General features: G+C 46.5%; 1 protein-coding gene across 1 annotated transcript in view; it reads right to left on the reverse strand.

Annotated features, from left to right (window-relative positions):
* The window catches only part of AP2B1 (adaptor related protein complex 2 subunit beta 1), a 78,618-nt gene that overhangs the window by 8,407 nt on the left and 48,221 nt on the right, over positions 1–21,990 (reverse strand). Inside the window, exons 15-20 of the mRNA XM_061355574.1 lie at positions 18,119–18,160; positions 16,077–16,223; positions 14,678–14,823; positions 12,053–12,182; positions 3,775–3,859; positions 2,979–3,065 (exon numbers count right to left, since the gene is read on the reverse strand). Coding sequence (XP_061211558.1) covers positions 2,979–3,065; positions 3,775–3,859; positions 12,053–12,182; positions 14,678–14,823; positions 16,077–16,223; positions 18,119–18,160 — 637 coding nt within the window. The remainder of the gene's footprint in view (positions 1–2,978; positions 3,066–3,774; positions 3,860–12,052; positions 12,183–14,677; positions 14,824–16,076; positions 16,224–18,118; positions 18,161–21,990) is intronic.

The raw sequence follows: 21,990 nt of genomic DNA on the forward strand, positions 1-21,990 counted from the left end.
CAAATCCCAGTTTCTCTATTGAATAAATCAACACCCCCTGTTTAGCTGCTCAGCAGGGCCTCCTGCATGTCTGCACGTAACTTCAGCCCCACTTCTCACACAGCACACGAACAACACAGATCTGAGCACTCAGGAAAGCAAAGGCTCTTTACAGCAGGTACCGAGGGTGCAGGGACCACACTTCTGCTGAGCCCTCTGCCCAGGAGCAGACCCATGTCGTTTGGCACTGTCTATCCATCACCTGCAGCTGCCACGCAGCTCTGTTGCAGTGGCTGGTAGAGCTGTGATCAGGGCACATCAGCTGGGAGCAGAGGTATTTTCAGCTCCCAGCTTAATTCACGTCAGCGAGCTGGAATCAGACTGAAGCATGAATGGGGTGGTGTGTCCTCGAGCCTCGACTCGCCACCAAGTGGGTGGGCTCACGCTCGGCATGAATTAGTTATCCCAGAGGATACGAGAGCAGGGATAACGACTCACAGGGATAACGACTCACGTGGTGGCTGCACACCTCTGCAGAGCTGGCAGTGCTTGGAAGCTCTCTGCCTGTGCTGAAGGGCTGCAAAAACCCAGCATCTCCCAAGGTTTAGGCAGGAGCCATTGAAATCTGCAGGCTTTGTTCTGCACAGCTCTGCCACGGCAGCCGTGTGTGTACCTTGTTTTATGTGGTGATGTGAGAGCTGCACGTGGTGGTATTCTATCAGTGAACAACAGAACTGCCACCAGCCCAAGTTGAGAGCTTTATTCTGGTTAAGCATCTCCTACGAGACAGTCTTTTGAAAATGAACCAGTCTTTCCTCCACAAAGATGAAAGATTTTATACCCAGAGTTACTATTCTGGGAAGAAAGGAGATGTCTTAAGACTATTTTCACTGGATTTAAATGATCAAGACTGTGAATCTTGAAAGACTATTGCCCTACTGCAGCACATGGCCAGACACGTACCCTTGCTCTGGTATAAACTTGCAGCAAGATGGATTCAACTGTCAGCACAGCTCATCCAGGTTGTCTATGCCTCTGTCCTGGTGTGCAACACCAGCCACTTGCCACGCTAAGAAGTTTCCATCCCTGAGGATGCTGGAAGCCCAGCACTCCATGGGGATTGGGGTGATCCCTTTTCAGGCAAGCTCTGATGCTCTTAGGATGGTCCGTACTAGAGGAAGTTAGCTTAAATGAAATCAAGGTAAGCAGCAGACTCAGGCAGGGTTGCACAGGGACTAAGACAAAGCACACAAGACCTTCCTAGTTTTCCCTCCTGCAAGCTATTGGCTTGCTCTGTGCCGAAGCCCAGGTGGCCAAGGAAGGAAATGGACACGTAGTTGCAAAAAGGAGGAGGTGTCTGCAGCAGAAACACAAACCCAAAAGCCTTAGCAGATGGAAGTGTTTGAAATCTGTTTATGAGACATGACCCACTTTCGCTCACACATAAGCCAAAGAGGCTGGCAGGTCCTGCACGCCCCCGAGCATCCCAAGTGATGGACTGTGCTCAGGAGAGGCACTGCATCCAGGGCTCTTGCTAAAGCACTGAGAGAAGCCTCTTCCCACCTGAGTCCTGGCAATGGCTGCGGATAGCACTGCAGAGAAACCACCCGGCATTCCTGTGCTCTCCCTGCAAGCCAGTAACATGTTCTCCACTGAGCATCACCAATTCAGGCAGGCCTGGGCAAGCAGCCTGGTCTTGAGCTGGCAAACCCTCCCTGAATGGTCTCAGAGGGAGAAGGGGGCTCAGGCCAGGCTGCAGGATCACAGTGCTCATCCTCCCAGCCACGCACACCCCCTTCTCTCCCTCCCAGTTACACCCTCCGCTAGCCAGCCCTGCAACAGCCCAGTGCCAAACACTGCAAGTCACCAACAATTCTGATTTGAGATCCAAAGAGCTGCAGACAGCACAGGTAGGGCACGGCTGGGGCAGGAGGCACTACCAGCAGCTGCACTGCAGTGCAGGGGAGAAGCTATGCCAAGCTCGTCAGAAGAAGAGAGGACTGGGAGGCGCAGAGGTTGTTCTCATTTGAAACCCCACAGTGAAATCAAGTCATAAGGTCCAACAGCTGCTATTTTTTCCCCTCTCGCAGGCTCTATCTTTTATATTCCAAAATAGTAATAATTACGAGTACAAAGAGACCCATAGTTTCTGTCTGCAATTGAAGCAAGAGGATATTTATCGTGTAATAGACAGGAGCAAATGAAAAGGTTACAGGGCTTGTAATCAATAGGGACAGTTTTTTTTTCCTCTGTGATACAGAGCAGCTTTTGGTAGAATCACTTGGCTCCTGCCCAGAACCTCTTGAACGGGAACAAAGCTGCTACACTGGCCCCATTCCACCTTTTTACACTCCCTCATCCTTCAGCACTAGTAAGGTCATACACACAAGTAGGATGATCAGAGGCAACTAAACAGCTAAGCACAGAGGTGAACGGGACAGAGTATGATCAAAATGCATCAATATATCAGCTGACAACAGCAGAGCAAAGCTCTTCTTGTCCTCCATACGTGTCAAACCATCTTCTAGTCTTTCACAACAGAAAGAACAAAGCAGATGCTAAAAGGTGAAGTGACTGGCCCAGGATTATGCAGCAGGTTAAAGTCAGGGCTGAAACATACAGCAGCAGGACAGGACTGCTGAACAGCCCCAGCACCATATTCAGGTCTATTTAAAAGAGCAGCTTTGCAGGGAAGCAAAGTATAGAAGAGAAAACAAGAATACAAGGGTCCACAATGAAAGGAAGAAAGAGACAGGTAAAATCTAAAACCAGCATCTAAAGGATATCTAAAAGGATTTTAGATATTCTTTTGTAAGGACCCAACTAAAGTTTTTGACTGAAACAAGCCCTAGGATCCAAGGCTGTTTTCTTCATAAGCCAAAGCTGTTCTGTTCAAAAGTGCAATACCCATCTATCCATTAGCCATAGCTATTAATAAGGTGATGCCTAGTGACCACATATCAAAAGTGCTCTCAGCATGGCAGAATTAAGCTACTCACCAGCATTCAGATGACAGTCTTTAATCTGGAACTGAAGCTCGTTTTCATTTGGAATATCTTTCCATGTTGCAAGGAAGACCTGGCGCTCTAGAAACAAGACAGACAATGAGCCCTCCTGGATCCTCACAGGACTGGAGCATTCATTAATTCACCATAGAATGTTACAAGGTAGACACACAAAAAGAGGTTTTGGTCACATTTTTTGTCCTACCATGGAAAGGTCCAGAATTTGCTTCTATAACAACCTCAGTCTCACTGTAAGAGCAGTAAAGCTTGGACGGATTTTGAAACCCTCACACCAGAGGCAGTCTTTACCGTGTGAACTGTGCACAAACAAGGAACAGACAGCATTTGACAAAAAGAAGAGATGCACACATTTAGGATTACATCAGTGAAAAGCAGCTTTTTCCCAGCTACTTCAAACAATTTAACATAGGTGATGAGGAATACATTAATTATAGTGGAAGTGGTATGGAGGCAAATTCTAGACCCATTTAAGTGGATCAAAACCTCAAAACCCCAAACCATAAAAGCCCAAAACAAAACAAACACCCTCAAGGAAAATAGATTCACCCCTTATTTGGCAGAGAGAATCAGAGCAGAAGACCCAGAGCAGAGATCCTGTGACTACTGGAGCTGCAGCACAATGGGGCCAGGCTGCCACACCAGATCAATTCAGGCTGCTGAGAAGCACTAGCATGAAGGTGATGGCCAAGCACATGTGAATCTCAGTTAGCCAGGCGCTGCAAGCACAGTCTGGCTGGAGGATGCTGACCACAGACCTAAAGGCACTCACCCATTTTGCCATCCTCTACAAAAAGCACGTTGAGAGGAATTAAGCAGCTGAAGTAAAACACATCAATGTTGTTTTTCACAGCCACCTGTTACAGAAGGAAACAAGGGGTTAACGTGGCTCTGTCAGCTGGAAGTCCAAAGAGATCCCAAGATTTCAAGCAGCCTCATCGCCTTCCCATGCACCCTGCAGTGCTCTCTCTGAGCAGAGGCCAGCTCTGAACGTTGAGATTACCTGAAGAGATGTTATTGAGCTTCTGGTTAGTTTCAGACGAGGCTCAGTCCCACCACTCTGCTCACCCCATTTTCACTAAAAGCTGCTCAATCCTCTCCTGTGAGCTTCTCAGCATGCTGCTTCAGAGCCAATTGCACTGATGGAGTCACAGCCAGCATCCTTGCTCTTTTCTGCTCTTCTTCAACCTCTCTCTCCCTGTGCTTCTTCCACCTCTGAGGTATGCTCATACCTCTCAGCTGCACACAGCTACTATCATGTCTGTCATACTGCACACGAGCTTCCCCACCACCCTCTTTGCCACCTCACTCTTGCAAGCCCCTGGCTCCAATCCCCTATGTATTCTTTATTTTCACCCCCATTTCTTCATTTTCCACCTCCTTGATTAGCCTTGTCTCAGTTCACATTTTCCAGAGAGCTTGAAGTGGGTCCATTGCCTGCACCTTCCTTGCAGCACCTCCCAACTCTCCTGCCTTTACCTTAGTGAAAGCAGTGCAGTGAATGCGTGCTGGGTGTTGATTCCTGGAAGAAAGCCCTGCTACAGAGCTATCAGGGCAGGTAAAAAAAGATCACTTGACAGAAGACTTAATTCTCAGTGTCATTAAACTCCACCAGGCAGGCAGATTCACTGGAATGCCTTTTATCACACATGCTTGCCACATTACCCACTAATCTCTCCTAACACAGGGAGCAACCTTCCATTCACTTTTCCCCAGGCTGAGAGCTGATGGTTCAGCAGGAGCAAACTGGAGGTCTGAGAAAGTGCACTGTCATAATATAGCACAGGAAAAGGGAGCTCTGGGCTTTATTTCTATGCCTCTCACGCTCTCCTCACATCCTCCCACACAGCCATAGCCTGTCATGGGAATAGAGTTCAACAGACACCTGCCATTGCTTGCAATGAGGGAAACTTTGCCTGTAAGAGATGGAGAATGGAAGTTGTGTGGGGAGCCCTGAATTTCAGGAGCTGTTTGAGATCTTACTTCCTTTGAAAAACCCCAGAAGGAGTTCTCCAATTCGTCAGCCAGCTGAAACACAAACCAGACCATGCTAAATGCTGAGCCAAAGAAATAAATCTGCTGCTACAAAAGGGGTATGCCAAGACAAACTCCAGTCACATTAATAATTACATATATTAGTGCCCTGCTGAGAAATTCTATTATCTATAGGAGCAGGTTTAGAAAGACATCCCCAAATGTCTGCAAAACCAGCTGCAGATAGAGAAGGGAGGGGAATAAACCAGAGAATTCAAACCCAAGTCAGCTGATTAGACATGCATGCAAGCCAGAGGATGAGCGGGATGAGATCAAGCTCCTGAACAAACTCTTACAGCACTTGGGAAGACCCCTGAAGGACAAAGAACAGCAGAAAGGCAGTTGTAGATAGTCTGTGGGGCTCCTGCTTTCAGCCATCACTAAAGGTAGCAGCTTATATTTAACTCCCACAGTGCAAACTAGCTTAAGAAGGGATTAATTTAAAGCCCTCTAAAACCATGTAAATGATGGAGCAACCTAGGAAAAAAAAGGGAAACTGTCCTCTGAAATAGGGAGCTGTAATGTGCTTTGATTGCTGGAGTTGTACCTGCAGGTTGGAGTGCCCAGTATTTGAGCTATAGGCACCAAAGCCAGAGGGGTAAAAGCACATTTGGTGGATGGACTTAAGTGATTCACCTCTGCAGAATGTGATCAGACAGGCTGAGCAGCCAAAAATGCACCTCTCAGTCTGGGAGGGGAGGGCTGGGGGAGACAGCAGTGTAGCCATTCCATGGCTATGCTTGGATGTAAGGCATGGAGAAGAGCCAGAAGAGGGAAAATCTAGGCTAAACACCTGGGAAAACTCAGTAGAGAGAATTGCTAAGCAGCACAAAATACTCTTGAGGAAGAGAGGAGCTCCAGTACTTGGAGTATTTAAAATCAACCTTGACAATGCTCTCAATGAGAGGATCTGTAGAGAAACAACAAAGCATAGCAGGCACTACACTGCGTGACCCAAGATCTTTTCCAACTCTGATTTAACGATTAATTGCCTTGCCTTAGAATTAGCTTTTGTAGCTAATTGTTGTTGCCATACAACAGCAGTTTCTTACAAGAGGGGCTGGAAAGCAGAGCTTTCTCTCCAGTCACGGTTCTAGAGGCACACTCCAAATTAACATGCTAACCCTGTCCCTGCAGTTATAAGGATGCTATAAAAAGATATCTGCTGACCTGCTTCTCAACTCTGCAGAAACATACTGAGTAAGCTGCTTTGGCTATACTCTGGAGAGCTACCCAATTAAGATGCTCTGAAATGCAATTTCTCCCCAGCAAAGAAAAGCAAGCCACATGCCAGCCTTTCTCCCAGACTGCATCATCACTGGGTTCAGGAATGACATCACGTGTCACCTTGCAAGTGTCTGTAATGATGCAGAAACCAGCTGTTACAAATAACATTTGCAAACAGGAAAGGAAAAAGCTACAGTCCCCTTAAACCTATAGCACTAGGACAAAATTAGTAAGCTTTTCATTCACCACCACATACTGCCCCAGAACAGCCAGGCATGCACCGTTAATTCTGTGGTCCCCAAGATAAAGCACCTGCAGATACCTGGATGGGCAAACTTGCAGCAAGAGGAAAGCTAAGAGGCCCTACCAGCTGGTAACAGTTCACCAAGGTCATGCTTTAACCTCTGCACTGTCACACGAGGAGCATCCAATGCCATCTGACAGGCTACTAAAGCACCTGCAGGCAGACAGCAGATCCACAGCACTGCCTGTGAGAAACTGAGTAGCTAACAACAGTGACTTGCCAAAAAAAATCAGTGCTCCTCAGATGGGAATATCAGCCCGAGACAATCAATGGCATTTCAAGTGATACTAGCAGCTGAGAACTCTCTCCAGGTTGGACATGCTTGTAAGGAACCTCCACTTGCGTTCAATAAACCCTCCAGTCCAGACTAACTTTGCCTGTGTTTCTGCAGCATTAACCTGCTGACCCAGCCATGAAATATTACATCTTCAGCTTGACCTTCAGCTCCAGACATTTGAAACGGAAGCATTTCCAACAAAAATGGCTTTCCATCTGTGAGCCTTCTGAAAGGAGGAACAAAATATTACTACCTTGTGGATTTAGTCATGCAGACTACAAAGCTGCTGAGGGATAAAAGTCAAAAGGTGCCAGATTTTCATGTGATGCTTCACTGCTAAAGAGGTGTGAGCACTGGGTTCTCAATCACTTACATCTTGTTCATGATCTGCCTAGAGGAAGCAGCACTTCTAGAAATAATCTCTGGGACACATTTGCTCATATTGCAGCATGAGCACCCTTCTGTTGTCCTTTCTTGCAGTGCAACCCTCTGATAGCCAACACATGGTATTTTGGGGTAGAGGTACCTCATGAGTTATTTTCTTCAATAGTGTGGGTTTCTGATGCTTTAAATCCCAGACTTGAGCATAAGAACTGACTTTCAAAGTCAAGTCTGAAAGCAACACAGATGCTTTCCATCAGCAGCAAGCACACAACATACCCACTTGGAATCCCATTAGCACCTACACTAAATTAAGGATTTACTTCAAGTTGGGTTTTGCTTTAGAGCCTGGTAACAGCCAAACTGTTAAGGAGAGAACAACTCCCCTCTGCAGAGACTTTCTTACCTCTGCCAGCACGAAGGCATGGTTTATTCTGTGACAGTTTGTTGCTCTGGCTGTCAGATGCCCCCAGGGAGTGATAGCTACTTCAGTTTGTTTGACAGGTAGAGTTCCCAGGATCCTAGGGGCGCTTGACAGTTGCTGCTCTACCTAAAGGCACAAGTGTTAAGCCTGGGCAGTGGTGCTGTGCACAGACAGCAAGGGTGGGTGCTGAGCCTGCCCATCTCCAGGCACACTGCTTGCGTCAATGGTCAGGGAACAGCGAGTTACTGGGAGGGTTATGCTCCCATGTGTGCCTGGCTGTACTCGAGGTTCAAAATGTACACTATCAAATGTGCTGCACCATGTGGCAGACCTACCCTTCATCAGCAAGCTAACAGCCTTCCACAGCTGAGCTAGGAACTGGCTGCAGATGCCAAGCTGTGATCCAAGTCCTTCATTGAGGGTGCTCCCAGGAGGGCTCTCTGCTGCAATCAGACCCTTACAAGTAGAGCCTGTTGAAAAGCAACCTAGGCAACAAACCCAAGAAAGCACTTTCCACATCTAGCTGCCCAAGGCTGCTCTGTGGTCCAGTCATTCTGACTCCGCTCACACACAGGCTGATAGCATGCCATTTATTAAGTAGGCTCTGAAGGGAGAACATCTGCTGGCTGGACTTGCTGCTCACGCCTATTCTCAGCCTTGCTTTTATGGAGAGATGACTGTGTGGAATCTGTTTCCAAGTACTGAAAGCTCTGTATTTGTGACCTGAGGTACATTTACACTTCTGATGAATGAAAGCTCCAGTGGTTCTGCATTGCAAACGAAACACTGAAGAGTGGAGGAGCGCAGGTGATGAGTTACAGCAGAACTGAGCGTGGAAGAGGAAATACGATATTGCATTAGCAAGACTGATCTTTTCTCAATGAAGAATCTGCAACTTCATCTGCCTTTATAAAAGGTTTTGCCAAGCTCACTGGAAGAAACAAGCGTTCACACTGCTAGCAGCAAGGGAGAGGTCTGTGTATCCAAGTGTCACTTTGGAGGAAAGAGTGCAGCTGGCAGATCCTTCCCTTTCAATACTCACCAGATCATTTTACAGGCATTTTGGAAAACTGAAGCTCTGCTTCTTTCAGTTGCATGCTCAGTAGCTGCAACAAAGAGCCCTGCCAGTTGACAGCAGGTAATGCTGGGGAATGTAACACACTGATTGTCAATTCTGAATGTGGATCCCAAGAGAATGGCAATGCTCCAGGCTCACACTCGCTACTGCTCTGGGAGTCCCTGAGGCTTGTTTTCAATTGTACTGTCTCCTGCAAGTGGTTACCACCTCACAGAATTGATTACCGGATTTGTGCCATGACAGGCCAGGCCTGTGCTCTGAAGCTCTCACAGCAGGCTGGGTCCTCACCCATTTCCAGGGTCAAGGGAGCAATTCTCATGTACCCAAATGAACAAATAGGGTATTCTGATTTCACAACCCTTAAAAGACCATTCATTAGGAGCAGAGGTCTTTAGCATAGAAAGGCTCTCATCCCAGGTATTTTCTTATTCCAAATTTGACTCAAAGTATGTGGAAGGAGTTAATTTTCCTCAGCAATGCAAACCCCTATCTCAGAATCCATTTTCCTCTTTGCCACCATGCGTGTGAGAGCTCAAGGTCTCAGAGATACCTCACCCACCGCATCTGCTTCACTAGGTACAACCCTGACTACATGACTTTGATTGTCAAAAGGCAACTACAGGACCCTGTACAACTAATAGTCATCTCCTTGACTATCAAATACAGAGCTCAATGCAGCCTCTTGTACACCTTGGGCAAGAACTTGTTATCATTTGCAAGCACCGCGCTATGAAGAGACAGCTCTGGGCAGGGGAACCACAGCACCTACAAGTGCCAAGTAGCCTCCAAAGGGCTGACAGGGCACTGCAAGAGCATCCCCAGGCAGAAGTTAGCAGTGCACAAATAACTAAATCAGATTTTCTTTAGCAACAGGCACACTCCAAAGGCATCCATCAGCAGCTTTTAAATCTGTAAGAGGCAAAAAATGATGAGCCAGAAAGCAGAGGCTGGAGTCCATTCAGCCCCCTACAGTGCTCTGTCCAGTCTAACTACCCTCTGAATAAATCACTGCTTGACTGGGGCTTGAATCTGAGTCAACAGGTTAAGAAAATTATCATCTCTACTTTAGGATGGGAGGGAGAAGCCTGGTATTCAGCCTCACAAGATGCAAGGTGACTGGTGAACAGAAGACTTCAGTTATATTTTACCCAAGTAAGCCTCTGAAGATATTTCAGTCTTCCTCATCTTCTTGTAAAATGGCGCTTTGCTAACTTGTCACATATTTCAGTCTCTTTCCATGATTAGAAATGTTAAGATTAAACCAGTGGTATTGGGCAAAAGATTAGAAATGGTAATAAAAATAACCTGAACAAGACTTGAATTCATTACTTTTGAAATAGTTGCCTAAGGATGTACAACTAGGCTTTGAAGTTTCTAATTTACATGACAAAAGTTGAAAGCTATCAGTTTAGTTACTTCAGGAGTTATTTTTCTTGTTACTAGAACAACAAAAACCCCCACCAGAACAGATGAACATAAGGTCCTGAGGTTCAAACCAGCCCTGCATCTACTTCAATGTTCCCCAGCTCAGAAAAACCACATTAAGCAAATTCAACTTGATGAGTGTTTTGGTTCTTCAATGAATACAGGAACATTTGTATTCTCTACTCCTATATTATGCTATAAATTGTTCCCTAAGTAGGTCACCAAAATGATTTCTGAATGTTTTAAGATAGATAATTCCTACGTGAACTCACAAAACAAAACCAGAGCCTTGGCTGTCAGGACAATGACAGATCTCCATCAAACCCACTGCTGTCAAGAAAGTAAGGGGAGTGCTCTTTTTAACTTGGCATCTGCTATCATGATTCAACTCTTTGCAGAGAAATATACTATTACTCCATATGGCAGCTTCCCCAATTGTAAAAGGGCAGCCAACTTCTATGGCAATGAGAGAGCTAGCAAATTTGCAACGAAGTCTGGCACTAATGAATGCTCTGCTGTCTCAATATAAGGTAGCTGGAGGTTTCCTCCCATGTTTTCTCTTTGCTTTGTTCTAGTAGAAGATGGTGCAAGAAACAAACTGTGTTCTGATTCCTTTGGAGATTGACTAATCCAAACACTTCACTTCCTTCCTGATCAAAGGAAGCAGCAACTTGAGAGTGCCTCTATGAGAGTCCCCAGTGTTGTGGCAGATGACAACTGTCACCTCCTAGAGCCTTCCAAACTTCCTTCAGAGCAGGAGGTAGATTTTACCACATCTGACCCAAATGCAGTAATACAGACTCATCCTCATGAGCTGGAAACAGAGGGAATCCAGCTTTTCCACAAGCTGGAAAGGCCCTATGTGGAAGACAAGCACATGTAATTCATTCACTGTCCACATGCTCCATCGCATGACTGAGCTCAGAGCCCGAGTGTAGGACTGCTCGTTTGAGCGCCAGAGAAGCTATTTCGAGCTGTTTGCCCAAAGACTCATCAATAAGTCATAAGCCCCAGAATGGAAGTCAAAAGAAGGGAAAAAAACCCCAGTTGCTCAAGCAGAATAAATAGTAACTTCATTGCATTCTCTTAATCTAAAAAGAGAATGAGCTACTTCAAAATATTCCCCTCTATGGGCTGCTACGCTACAGGAACACAACCTACTTCCACCTCCTGGAGACTGGAGGCAAGTGAGGCATGCTACAGAGCAAGTTAACCACATCTTTGGAATACTGGGAAAACCATCTTGGAGGACCCAGCTACATAGAGAAGAAGCAGGAATCCCTCACTGAGCTCCACTCCACAGTGGCTGCACACGGGAGGTAGAACCGTCTGCCTGAGAAGTACTTCAAGACCAATGCCCTTGAGGCACATCAGGACTGCTGGAGACAATCTCGGGTCAAAACCAGAGGGGAGCATCTCCCTGGATCTGTTGTGGGTTTATTTACCAGATTGGCAGCCCAGTCTGATAAAAAGCCTCATCTAGGGTATGCCGTCCCTGACAGGCAGCAACAGCCTCATTAATGAAACATTAGCTGCTCACGTCATTTCTCCTCTGCCTTTCCTGGAACATCTTGTTTGCCTTGGATTAAGCTATCTGGGGCAGGGATGTGCCAATTTCTTTGTAAAGCACCCTCAAGAGCACTAAAGAAGTATTAATCACTCAGTAGTTGCCATCTTTCCTGCAATTCCTTTAATTGCCTCAATTCTTGGTGACAGCTCTTGCTGCCTCCTCTACCACAGGCATGCACTTTCTCTGTTCAGACCAGTTCATAAGCCTGCCTGGTTACCCTAGACACATGGTATTTTGTTACTAGAGTCTTACCACATTCTGTTGGGCCAAACAAGCTGGGCTGAGCATCTGCTGCTCTCCCCTCCTTGTACAGAATGATCCAATCCTTACCTGGAGGTTGTTCAGAGGCTCCATTTTCATGACTGGTCCCAAAGTGTTGAGGGGCAGGGAGACATCAATACTTTGGTTTGGCATCAGAGGTGTGTGAATGGCCAGTGGGGTGCTTGGGATGACCCCGAAGCTGAGCAAGAGAAAAACAGAGGCAATGAGAGCAGCACTGCATTGCTCAGCACCCACTTCCCTTTTGCCAAGCACAAGCTGACTCACCTTCCATTACTCCAGAGCTGCCCTTGCTGTTACTCAAAGGGAGGAGCACAGCTCAAAACAGCACTCAAAGTAGGACAAAGCACAGGAAATTCAATCAGGTCGACCTCACTGCAACATGCACCATCCTGCCCAGGGGACCAGCATCTGGGAACTCTTCCATTACCCACACCATACTGGTCTATGTGCTGAGCAGCAGCCTGCCCAGCAAGGAGAAGCCCCTGACCTTAAACTCAGGCCTCTTGGCTTACTCTTACAGAGCTGTAGAGCACTGCAAATAGAGTGTATCACATACACTCCACGGCTATTGTATCTTTGGGAGCTCTGGAAGAAGGAACAGAAGCCAACACAGAACAAATAGCCAAGGAGGAAGGGGTACGTGGTTTGTAGCAGAGCTCTGCAGAACAAATGAATCAACACAGCCAGCTGTCTGGTCCCAAATGACAGTGTCTGGCTCTGCTGCTTGGTTTGAGGCTCCTTCAGCTGGGGCTGTATACCACCATAGAAAAGCAAGTGGTTACTTGCCCTTCAGTCCAAAAGGCATTTAATTCCACAGGCATTTCTACTTTGTGCAGAGAAGAGGGAAGCAGCTAACATTTACCATAACACCTCTGTACTATGTACTGGCTTCGTTTCAAAACCAGATGCAAGCACAGATTCATAACACAGTCTGTCCACTCACAACTGTGTTTCTCTCCAGCATAATTCACATGAGCTCAGAAGTGATATTTACAGCAACAAAAACATAGGTGTGTACTTTTATTTTACTCGCTACAAAACTGAGACTGCCTCTGCACGGTGCATGTGCATTGTGTGTTTGTCACTCTTTCAGAAACCAGAAGATGCCCATTCTTTGTTCTCTTTAGTTTTCAGCCCTAGGGAGCTGAAACAAGAATATTCTCAGCAAGGGCCTACCCACGTGGTTTGCCTTCTGCAGCCATTTCACCTTGGGGGATATAAGCCCTAGTGTTTTCCCTAAGACTCAGAGGGAAAACAAAGTTGTATTTTGCTACTAAATGGCTGGTATTCCAGCACGCTAGAGCTTTAGCTTTCTTTCCCTTTTTTTTTAGTGCTTTATCCCAGGACTGCAGTGAATGTGATTAGTAGCAGCAGGAGAGGGGGAAAAGCAATAGAAACCTCCCAGTCGCAAGCCTTAATATTTAGACCTAAACTGCCAGCCCGCTGCAGCTCTTTCCAATGCACCAGCCACAGTGGAAAGCTGTGGCAGGAGAACAGTATTTGTAGAAGAGTAAATAGTAGTAGGTTGTATACAGAATGTGTGCTGAGATGCTGCAAAGGGAGAAGCTGCTGGCTTACTGTACAGTATTTAAACTTGCTGCATCCTTGAGAAGTACTGTGGAGGTGTGGCTAGAACACAGCTTGATGTATGGGGAAAAATCACAAGCAAACCAGCTTTTTTTCAGGCCAATTTGCATGAAATATTTGCACATAGCAGCTTAGCAAAACTCTCCGGAAAATACAGCAGTCCAGGGAGAACATTTACTAAGACTTAGTTAGCATAACGACTTTTGTAAGTAAATCTTCCTCGTCCCAAGAAATCCCACATTTGTAAGGCTAACAGTGATATTAAAGAGACAGTTTCAGTGGATCTGCAGTATAGAGAACTGTTTTCCAGCAAAAGGATATTAAGAAACATGGGGAACATTTCAGTCACAAGATATGCTTCACAGTCTTAACAAGAAGCAGCCTGGTCCTTGCTCAAGATAACATAGAGCAAACCACACAATAAGCTGACTAGGAAGGCTTATCTATGGGAAGACACCATGGCTGTACTGCCATGTCATGTCTTTTGGCTGAGATGGGTTTCAGAGAACAATCTGTATGCTCCAAACACTCAAGTGGCTGCTCCTTCTGACAAAATTGTTTTGCTGCCAATTAGAGGGAAAACATGTGCCACAGGCTCTTAACTTGCAACTTCTTCACTGACAAATAGCTTTATTAATGAGACCTGTATTTCCAGACAGTCTGAGGGGCAGCACAGCAATTAAGTCAGGAGGTGGAGGCATTACAGACTGATACTTGTGCAGCTCAAATGCTTGCCCGTTTATGCTCTTCCTTTCCTTGGGGCTCTTACTGGCTATAAAACAACTATACTGCCTAACAACTCATGAGGCTGCTTTAAAACTCTGCAGAGACTACATGGGGCAGATGCTGTTTCAGAGCTAGGAGACTGTCTGCTGCCCATTGCCTCACAGATTTACCAGTCTGTACTTCCAGCCATTTCACACAACTGGGGTGTGATGGAGAGTTCAGGCTGCACCATACAGCTGTTTCCATAACTGCATCATATACCTACATAAAAGTCCTCCCTCTATCTATCCACATAGACATAGACTTCCTTTCATAGGAGCATGCAATCATTTTAACAGAGGAAGTGGATTGATTTCTCACCTGTTCTTATTGAACTGAATGGCAAAGTCGGTCATGTGCTGCAAAGCCTTGTTGGTAAAGTTCATCTCCATGTAGATGTGTCCCTGCCTGTGACTGAATGTGCCTGAGATCTCCAGTCCTTTAGCCTTTACTGCAGGTAACCAAACCTTGAACACAAGAGATGTCATTCAGCATAAGTCTGGCCTGAAGATAACAAACAAGTACAGTTTTCCAAGCAACAGAGAAGTCCTGGGTCTGGAAATTCAGCTACATTGACACATTAAGCCCACAGATGCTAAAGAAACACTACAGGGAAGACACAACATGAGGTGTTGAAAGGATCAAGCTCACTGCTCCTAATCTGTATTTGCCGACAGTACTCACATAAGAATTCAAATATACTACAGCATTAGCGTGCACAAAACAGGGAAAGCTTGTGTCCATCACACTAATGCAAGACTTACCAAGTCTGCTGATGGACAGGCTTCTCCAAGGACATGTTGGGCTATTAGAGGCAGGACAACACTAAAGTTTGAACCAAATAAAATCACAGGGCTGATACTACTACCTGCCTGGGTTCTGAATTCCCAAATCATCTTTGTGGGAAAAACCCAGACCCAAATTTGAGTGGTGCAAGATGAAGTATTTCTTAGCTCAAAATTACTGGGGGTATTTTGTACTCGATCTTACATATGGTGTACTATTTACTAGCAAACTAAAGACCAAAAGCTTTGAGTATGCTCTGCCGTACCTTGAGATCCTACATTTCATAGGATGACTTAGGCTTACTCATCACTGAGTGTTTAATCAGGGTGCTGAGTTTTGTTTATTTCCTTTCAGGCAGGAAAGGCTGAATCTGAGCTCCCCCACAGCCTGTTACCAGAACCACGTTCTGTATCTCAAAAGACCTTCAGAGTAAGCACACTTCAGTCACTGCATCTGTGATCTCTGCCACTAACAGAGCATTTCTCTGCATTACGCTGCAGTGTGCTCATCAATCACGTGGTTTTACCTTCACTGTCACACTGGATTCCTCCAAATAAACATACCTTCTGTGAAAGCTGGAGCAAATTGCATCCCGCCCTCAGTTTCCTGGGGAAGCTTGCTAAGAAGCAGGTCTCCAGGAAAGAGCTACTTGCACAAAACTGAGACTCTTTTATCTTACAAGGGCTGTTCTTTGGAGTAATATTATTACAGGCAAAACTGCTGGGAACTGCTAAAGACACAGAAGTATGTAACTTACAATTACCATGGTCTCCAACACAGTTACCCTGCCCGAGCATCCCTAATGGGATTGAGTTGAATTGGGTGCCTCAGTAGCACAAGAAACTCACAATAAAGGGGACAAGCAAGCAACCTCTGACTTCTTGTAGCCCAAGGTAAGGCAATATACTGAGGATGATTCTTTTTCCTTACGTACAGACTTTGGAGCCACATATCCTCCAGGAGCCATGCCTATACCAGAGGAGAGCTCGAAGAGATCATTGAGTCCACTGCTCACCACGGCCGGGGTGGGTGAAGGGGCAAAGGTGGCTGGCACAGAGGAGGGAATGTAGGTCTGCCCCACCTGGACGGGGTAGAAAGAACAAGCACTGATTAACATCACGTATGAAGAGCACTACTTATTAAATAAAGCACGAATTCAGGCAATATACTCAATATTTTAAAGCCGTTTGCAGCTTCCCTGCTGAATTATCAATAGTGCTAAATAATGCATTGGAATCCCAAAGCTCCTGGCAACTAATCCCTACACTTGGCTATCGCCTCAACCATGCAATAGCTTTCACATCATTTGTTATAGCTCCAGTTACCTATTCCCACTGTAGAGGAATCTTTCTTCTCCATGTGTCCTCCTCATAAAAACAATATGCTTTGTGGATCTACCCTGTAGAAACCCAGGGGAAAGAAAAACGTGCTTCAAATCTTCCCAACTATGGCACTCTTCAGGAATCTTCATGATTTTGCATACCCAGAGATAGCAAGGGAGGCATGACCGTATTGTGTAATCCCACCCAAAGCCAGAGCTCTGCATTCTCAGCACTATGGTCCAACAGGTTCATTACATGAAGCAGAACTAGTTGTCTCTGCCACAGGACAGTCTTTCTGCAACAAGGGCAATCCTTCCCTCTCAGGACTTAAATGAGGGCACCAAACCTGGAGGATTAACCTTTAGGTGCCCAGCTCCAGTTAGGACAGTCACCCTCTAGTTAAGACTCCCAAGTTCTCCTTCACTATGAGCAGGAAGAATTATGTGCTTGAGAAGAGGATTCAGCAGTCAGCAGCCCAGGGACAGGCAGAAGGGCTAAGGCAGGCAACAGGAAATACTGATGGCAGGTCTGAAGTCTCACTGCTGCTCTGTTGCTCAGAAACCCACCTGAGATGTGGCGTTCAGTCAACCCCTTGGACAGGGAGGACTGGTGCTTTTACACGACTGCTTGGTGGGTTTATGATGGCCCAGGAAGGCAGAGTCCTGGCTTTGTAAGTACAATCTCTATAGTGTAAGCATCTGCCATATGCTGGTCTGTACAGCGTGGGGCTACAGGTACACTGTGCCACCATCTCTCCTCTGCCCTGGTGCTGAGGTTAGAAAGGAATGCAGGAGTCACAGGAAAAGAAGGAGAGAGAATGACTGCAGCCAGAACAAGGGTCTCCGAAAAGCCCCCATTCCAGAACTGAGGATGCTTTCCTCACTGCATTACTGCCTACACAGTCCTGGGAAGAGGGACTGGAGCTTTCTCCAGGAGACTGCTTTTGGCTGTGGGTTGGAGACACACTCCCTCCTGCTCACTGCATCTCCCAGTCACCTTGCATCCTTTTCCCATGCTTTATTGGAAGAAGCTGGTATGCACTTGAAGTCAAGGGTGCTGTGGAAGCAGCCTGAAAGTCTCCCATGCCCTGGCGGGCGCTCTAGGCACTAGGACACTCACAAAGCTGTGAGCACAGAGGAGGAGGCCGGTGGCCGGCAGAGTTCAGCACTGACCACATGCAGGAGGAAAGCTCAAAGCACCTTTTCCTGATGTTCAGGAAAAACCTTATGTGGCATTTGGGAGGAGAAAAGCACTGAGTTCAGACAAGCCCATGGAGACACTGGGTTAGGGTTACAGGAGAGCAGGCTTTGTGAGTAGAGAGGTAAGCACCTTGGCCTTTCAGCTCCCAAAGCAGCTGCACAAGGACTGGGGTACTGGCTAGTGGTAATGCTGGTGCTCAACCCAAAAGCTCTGAGAAAGAAGAGCTAAGCAGATAGTCAACAGCTCCAGTCTGGCTGCTCTTAGGAAAGCCCAGGTGACGTCTGGACTCAAAGCAACATAGATGGGGACCCGTGTTTCAGCTGCATTTGTCCATTTTCGAACATCTTGAGGGATTTTAAAACACCTTCCAGCACATAATGGGTGAGGTTGCACCGAAACACCCTGAGCTTTGAGCAGCTTTTGAAATTGGGGAAAAAAAAGGAATGGCACTTACTGCCGGGCTTCCTCCAATGCCCCCGCCAAGGTCACTGCCAAGCTGAAAGAGAGAAGGAGAAAGAGGAGAGAAAGACCGAGTTCATTTAAGCCAAGTGTCAGCAGGCCGGAGTGGAGCTGGGTTGCCCGCACTGCTCCCTCGCTTGCCACGCATAGGACAGACAGAAACGCAATGAAAGCACAGGGAACAGAGGGGCTTTTTTGCTGTTGCGTGAGCAGAGCTGTTGGAGAACTACCCCCACACACCTACAGTGGACAGGAGCATTTTGCAGGTTAATAAGAACAAAAGCTCATCCCTTCTTGCGCCTGTCATCTGCACCAAAATCTCTGCCCAGTTCTTTGTGCTTCATGCACCAGCGCTTTCCCTTCACCCCACCACGCTGGCTGCCTGCAGCCCAGAGCAGCTCCACAAAACCCAGTGGGGTAGCTGTGAAATGGCATAGAAATAAAGGTGACAGGAAGCTCATTTCCTGAAAGCTTTGGTTTTCTAGGGAACAGCTACGGAACAACAGGAAAACACAATGCACCCTGGCTGCCTTCCTCTGACATGTGGCTCTATTCAGTAAGGAGGAAGAAAGAGAACGGGCTATTGCGACAGCTCAGATAGGTGGGCTTTTCTTCCTTTTGAAGATGCTCCCCTCCCTTAGACAGGAACAAACTAGCTTCATGATCTAATGGGCCACTCAAGTAGTAAAGAGACCTTACAGTGCACTAGAATGTTTCAGTAATGATCTCTGCCAAGCTACACAGCTACAGCTTGAAGCGACTGAAATAGCCACTGTGTACCACCCGCGCAGCCCTCCATAAACACTAAACCCTCTCTGGAGCCCTTCTGCCAAACCATCCTGCAGCCCACCTAGAAGCTGTCCTATCATGAACTCCCTTTACAAAGCATCCAGTCCACTTTCTCAGTGATAAATCCCATTTTTTAAACATCCATACCATTCTACACGCTTCAGAGACCTCAGTGATCAGGACAGACTCCAAAACTAGCTACAAGTGCTGTTTGCAAGTACATCATTCCTGTGAATATCTATAAAGCACCTGAAAGATGACTGATAGCCAGGAGGAAATAAGCATATATCTGCAGTGATTATTCACTACAGAGATATCTCCAGGCATATCTGTGTCCTAAGCTTTTGTTTTCAGAAGACCATGGTAGCTTTTTGCCTACTGCAGGGTTTTTTTGGTCACACTCAGACATGGATCATGCCCCAGCAATGTGCATGGAGGATGAGGCAAGTGCAGGGGGGAGGTAGAAGCCAGCCCCCATGGGGAAAAGGCTGGACTAGCAGACCAGAACAACACAGGTGTAGATGTCTTTGCTCTTCCATTTGATCAAGGTCTGGGGAGGTCTATCTGCTTTAAAAAGCATTTGACAAAGGCTCTAGATACAGTGTTCAAATGTATGCTGATATGTTAAGATACTGAAAAAGATACACCATATAGCTAAAGCAGAAGCTTCCAGGTAAGCCTGTGCTTAAAGCCAAAAAGGCTCCAACCTTTTCTCTCTGCACAAAAGACTTGGAACCTCAACTGTGTTCTGGTCCCCAATAGCCTGTTCCCCAGGAGATCTCATGGCTAATGTCCTTTACGCCAGTCAAGAGATACCATAAAGCTTCGTAATTCTCTCCCTCAGAGCACAGATAAAAAGGATAAAATGCCTTGGGAACAGCAGTGAATTGCAAGACAGTGATTTACAGATGATAACTACCCTCCAACAATACTAAAATCTTACAAATCCCTCTGCTGTTCTGCATCCCCCTTCTAACCCCAGCCCCTTTCCTTCCCCTGGTCCCCACAGGAGCCACCCAATGCAACATTAGCTACCATGAGTAGGTGCCAGAGACGTACAAATCACACACAATTTGCCTTTTGTTAAGAAGCCTTAAGAGCTCTTTTATCCTGTGTGAAGTTCAGTTTATCCCTATTTGAGGTCATGGTAGAAAGTTATAGGACACCCCTCATCTTCTGCAACAGCCACCTCTTCACAGAGCAACCCATCCTCTTGCTGCCCATGGCAGTGCTCTGTGCAAGTCCAGCTTACTGAAGAGATAAAACCGAGCAATTCCAAAGTCAAAAGAAAGATCAGGCACAGACTGAAGGAAGCCAGCCAGAGGATGCAAATCCAATTAATACTAAGCTTATAAAATAGCGCTTATTACACTGTCAGGTCTGCCCCTCTGAAGCAGCCTGGCAGAGCAGAGTTTTGTGCTACAGCCTGCTCTTTAAGCCAAGCCATGTTTTAGATTAATATATCAGATCATTTACATCTTGTTACTGGCTCACTGAGGAGTAATAAATGCAACTATTACACCTCATCCCTATTCACAGTCTTGCATGCAGATGAAGTTTACACTTTATACTGACAGGCAGTGAAGTCCAGAGGAAAAAGGTAAAGAATCCAGTTCATTTCCAGATATTACTGTATGCATGGAGGATTTCTGGTACTGTTGTCTGAAGCAGGAGAAAGACTGGTTTATCAAGCAGCAAGCATTTGACAAAGGGTATTATGGAAATGACTGAATAATTCTGCATAATGAAGCCAGATGTTAACTATTGTACCACTTCCTACTACACTCATCATAAGAAGCTGCAGGCTAGGAATCCAACCTCGGAGAAACCCGTACACTGGTATCTGGCATGCCTTCACTGGGAGGAATAACATATTGGGGTTCCTCAAGCTATCAGCAAGCCTTCCATTTTCCCTAATTGTCAGGCCTTGGGGGAAAAGCAGAATTTGGATTTATTGCCTGTCTTGAGCCAAGATTCCAGCTCTCACCCCCTACAAGGCAGAGAAAAAACCTCACTGGCTCATAGAATTTACCACTAGATTTCTAGATTGCCCCTAATTCCTCTGTGGTGGAAAGGAGCTCTTTTGAATGCCAGGAAGCTCTGACCTGCTCTTCCTGAAGCCCGGCTTTGCTCACAGAAGGGGTCTGCACACAGCAGGCTGCCACCCTTTTGGCTCCCAGCTCAGGAGTAAGTGCTGCAGATGTGCTACAAAGCTGCAGAGCAAGAAGCTCCAAGGAGCTGGCAGCTTCACCAGGTCCCTAGAGCCAGAGCTGGCTCTACCTAACATAGCGAAAAGAGAAGCGACAACACATATACTTCAACAGAAATGAAAGGGGGGAAAGTTCGTGAACAACTAATCAGTTCCGCCTCAGATCCAGGGTGCACAACCCACTGCAGCAGCACAGAAATCCCTTTGTTTCTCTTTCCTGTCACCCTCCTACAGCACCAATGCTTTCCCCATTCAGAAACTACAGGTCTGGTTTACCCAGTCCTCCTGCAAGATGCCCAAGAGCTAACTTTATTCCAAACTCAAAATGATGGAAGAGACGGTAACAGCAACGTGCGTGATTAAGAGGGAAGGAGGAAGGCAGAGGGAACAGGAACCAATTACCCACAGACAGTCCTCTCCCATCTGGAGTGACAGGCAGAGTGCAGAAAGAAAGAAGCAGATATTAGTCAGGCGTGAAGTGCTGCTGAACCAATTCCCCAGGGCTGGCAGCTCTGGTTAACCATTTCCATTCATCTCAGGGGTGGGCAGCCACTCCTATTGGGAGGACAACATAAACCTGCATTACATGAGAGCAGGCAACAGCCCCATGGAGGAAAGGACCAGGCTAATGGCCTGGTGAGCCCCCCTCAGACTTGCTGTGAAGGTGGGGGTGGATGAGAGTTGCCACTTGATGGCCAAGGGGAACTCAAAGCACTGCAGAGCCCTGATCCTAAGCCCAAAGTTGTCAGGCTTGCCTCTTGCTGAAGAGCATAAAGCCTCTACCTAGGGTGAAGAGCTGACAGCTTCAAGGGATGAACAGGGAGCCTTGGCCACCAAACACACAAAGTTCTTGAAAGAGGAATTCTCTT

This window comes from Neopsephotus bourkii, unplaced genomic scaffold (assembly GCF_033783945.1).
Source record: "Neopsephotus bourkii isolate Nb327-2 ecotype Australia unplaced genomic scaffold, CSIRO-AGI_Nbou_v1 NB_804, whole genome shotgun sequence".
Taxonomy (NCBI): Eukaryota; Metazoa; Chordata; class Aves; order Psittaciformes; family Psittacidae; genus Neopsephotus; species Neopsephotus bourkii.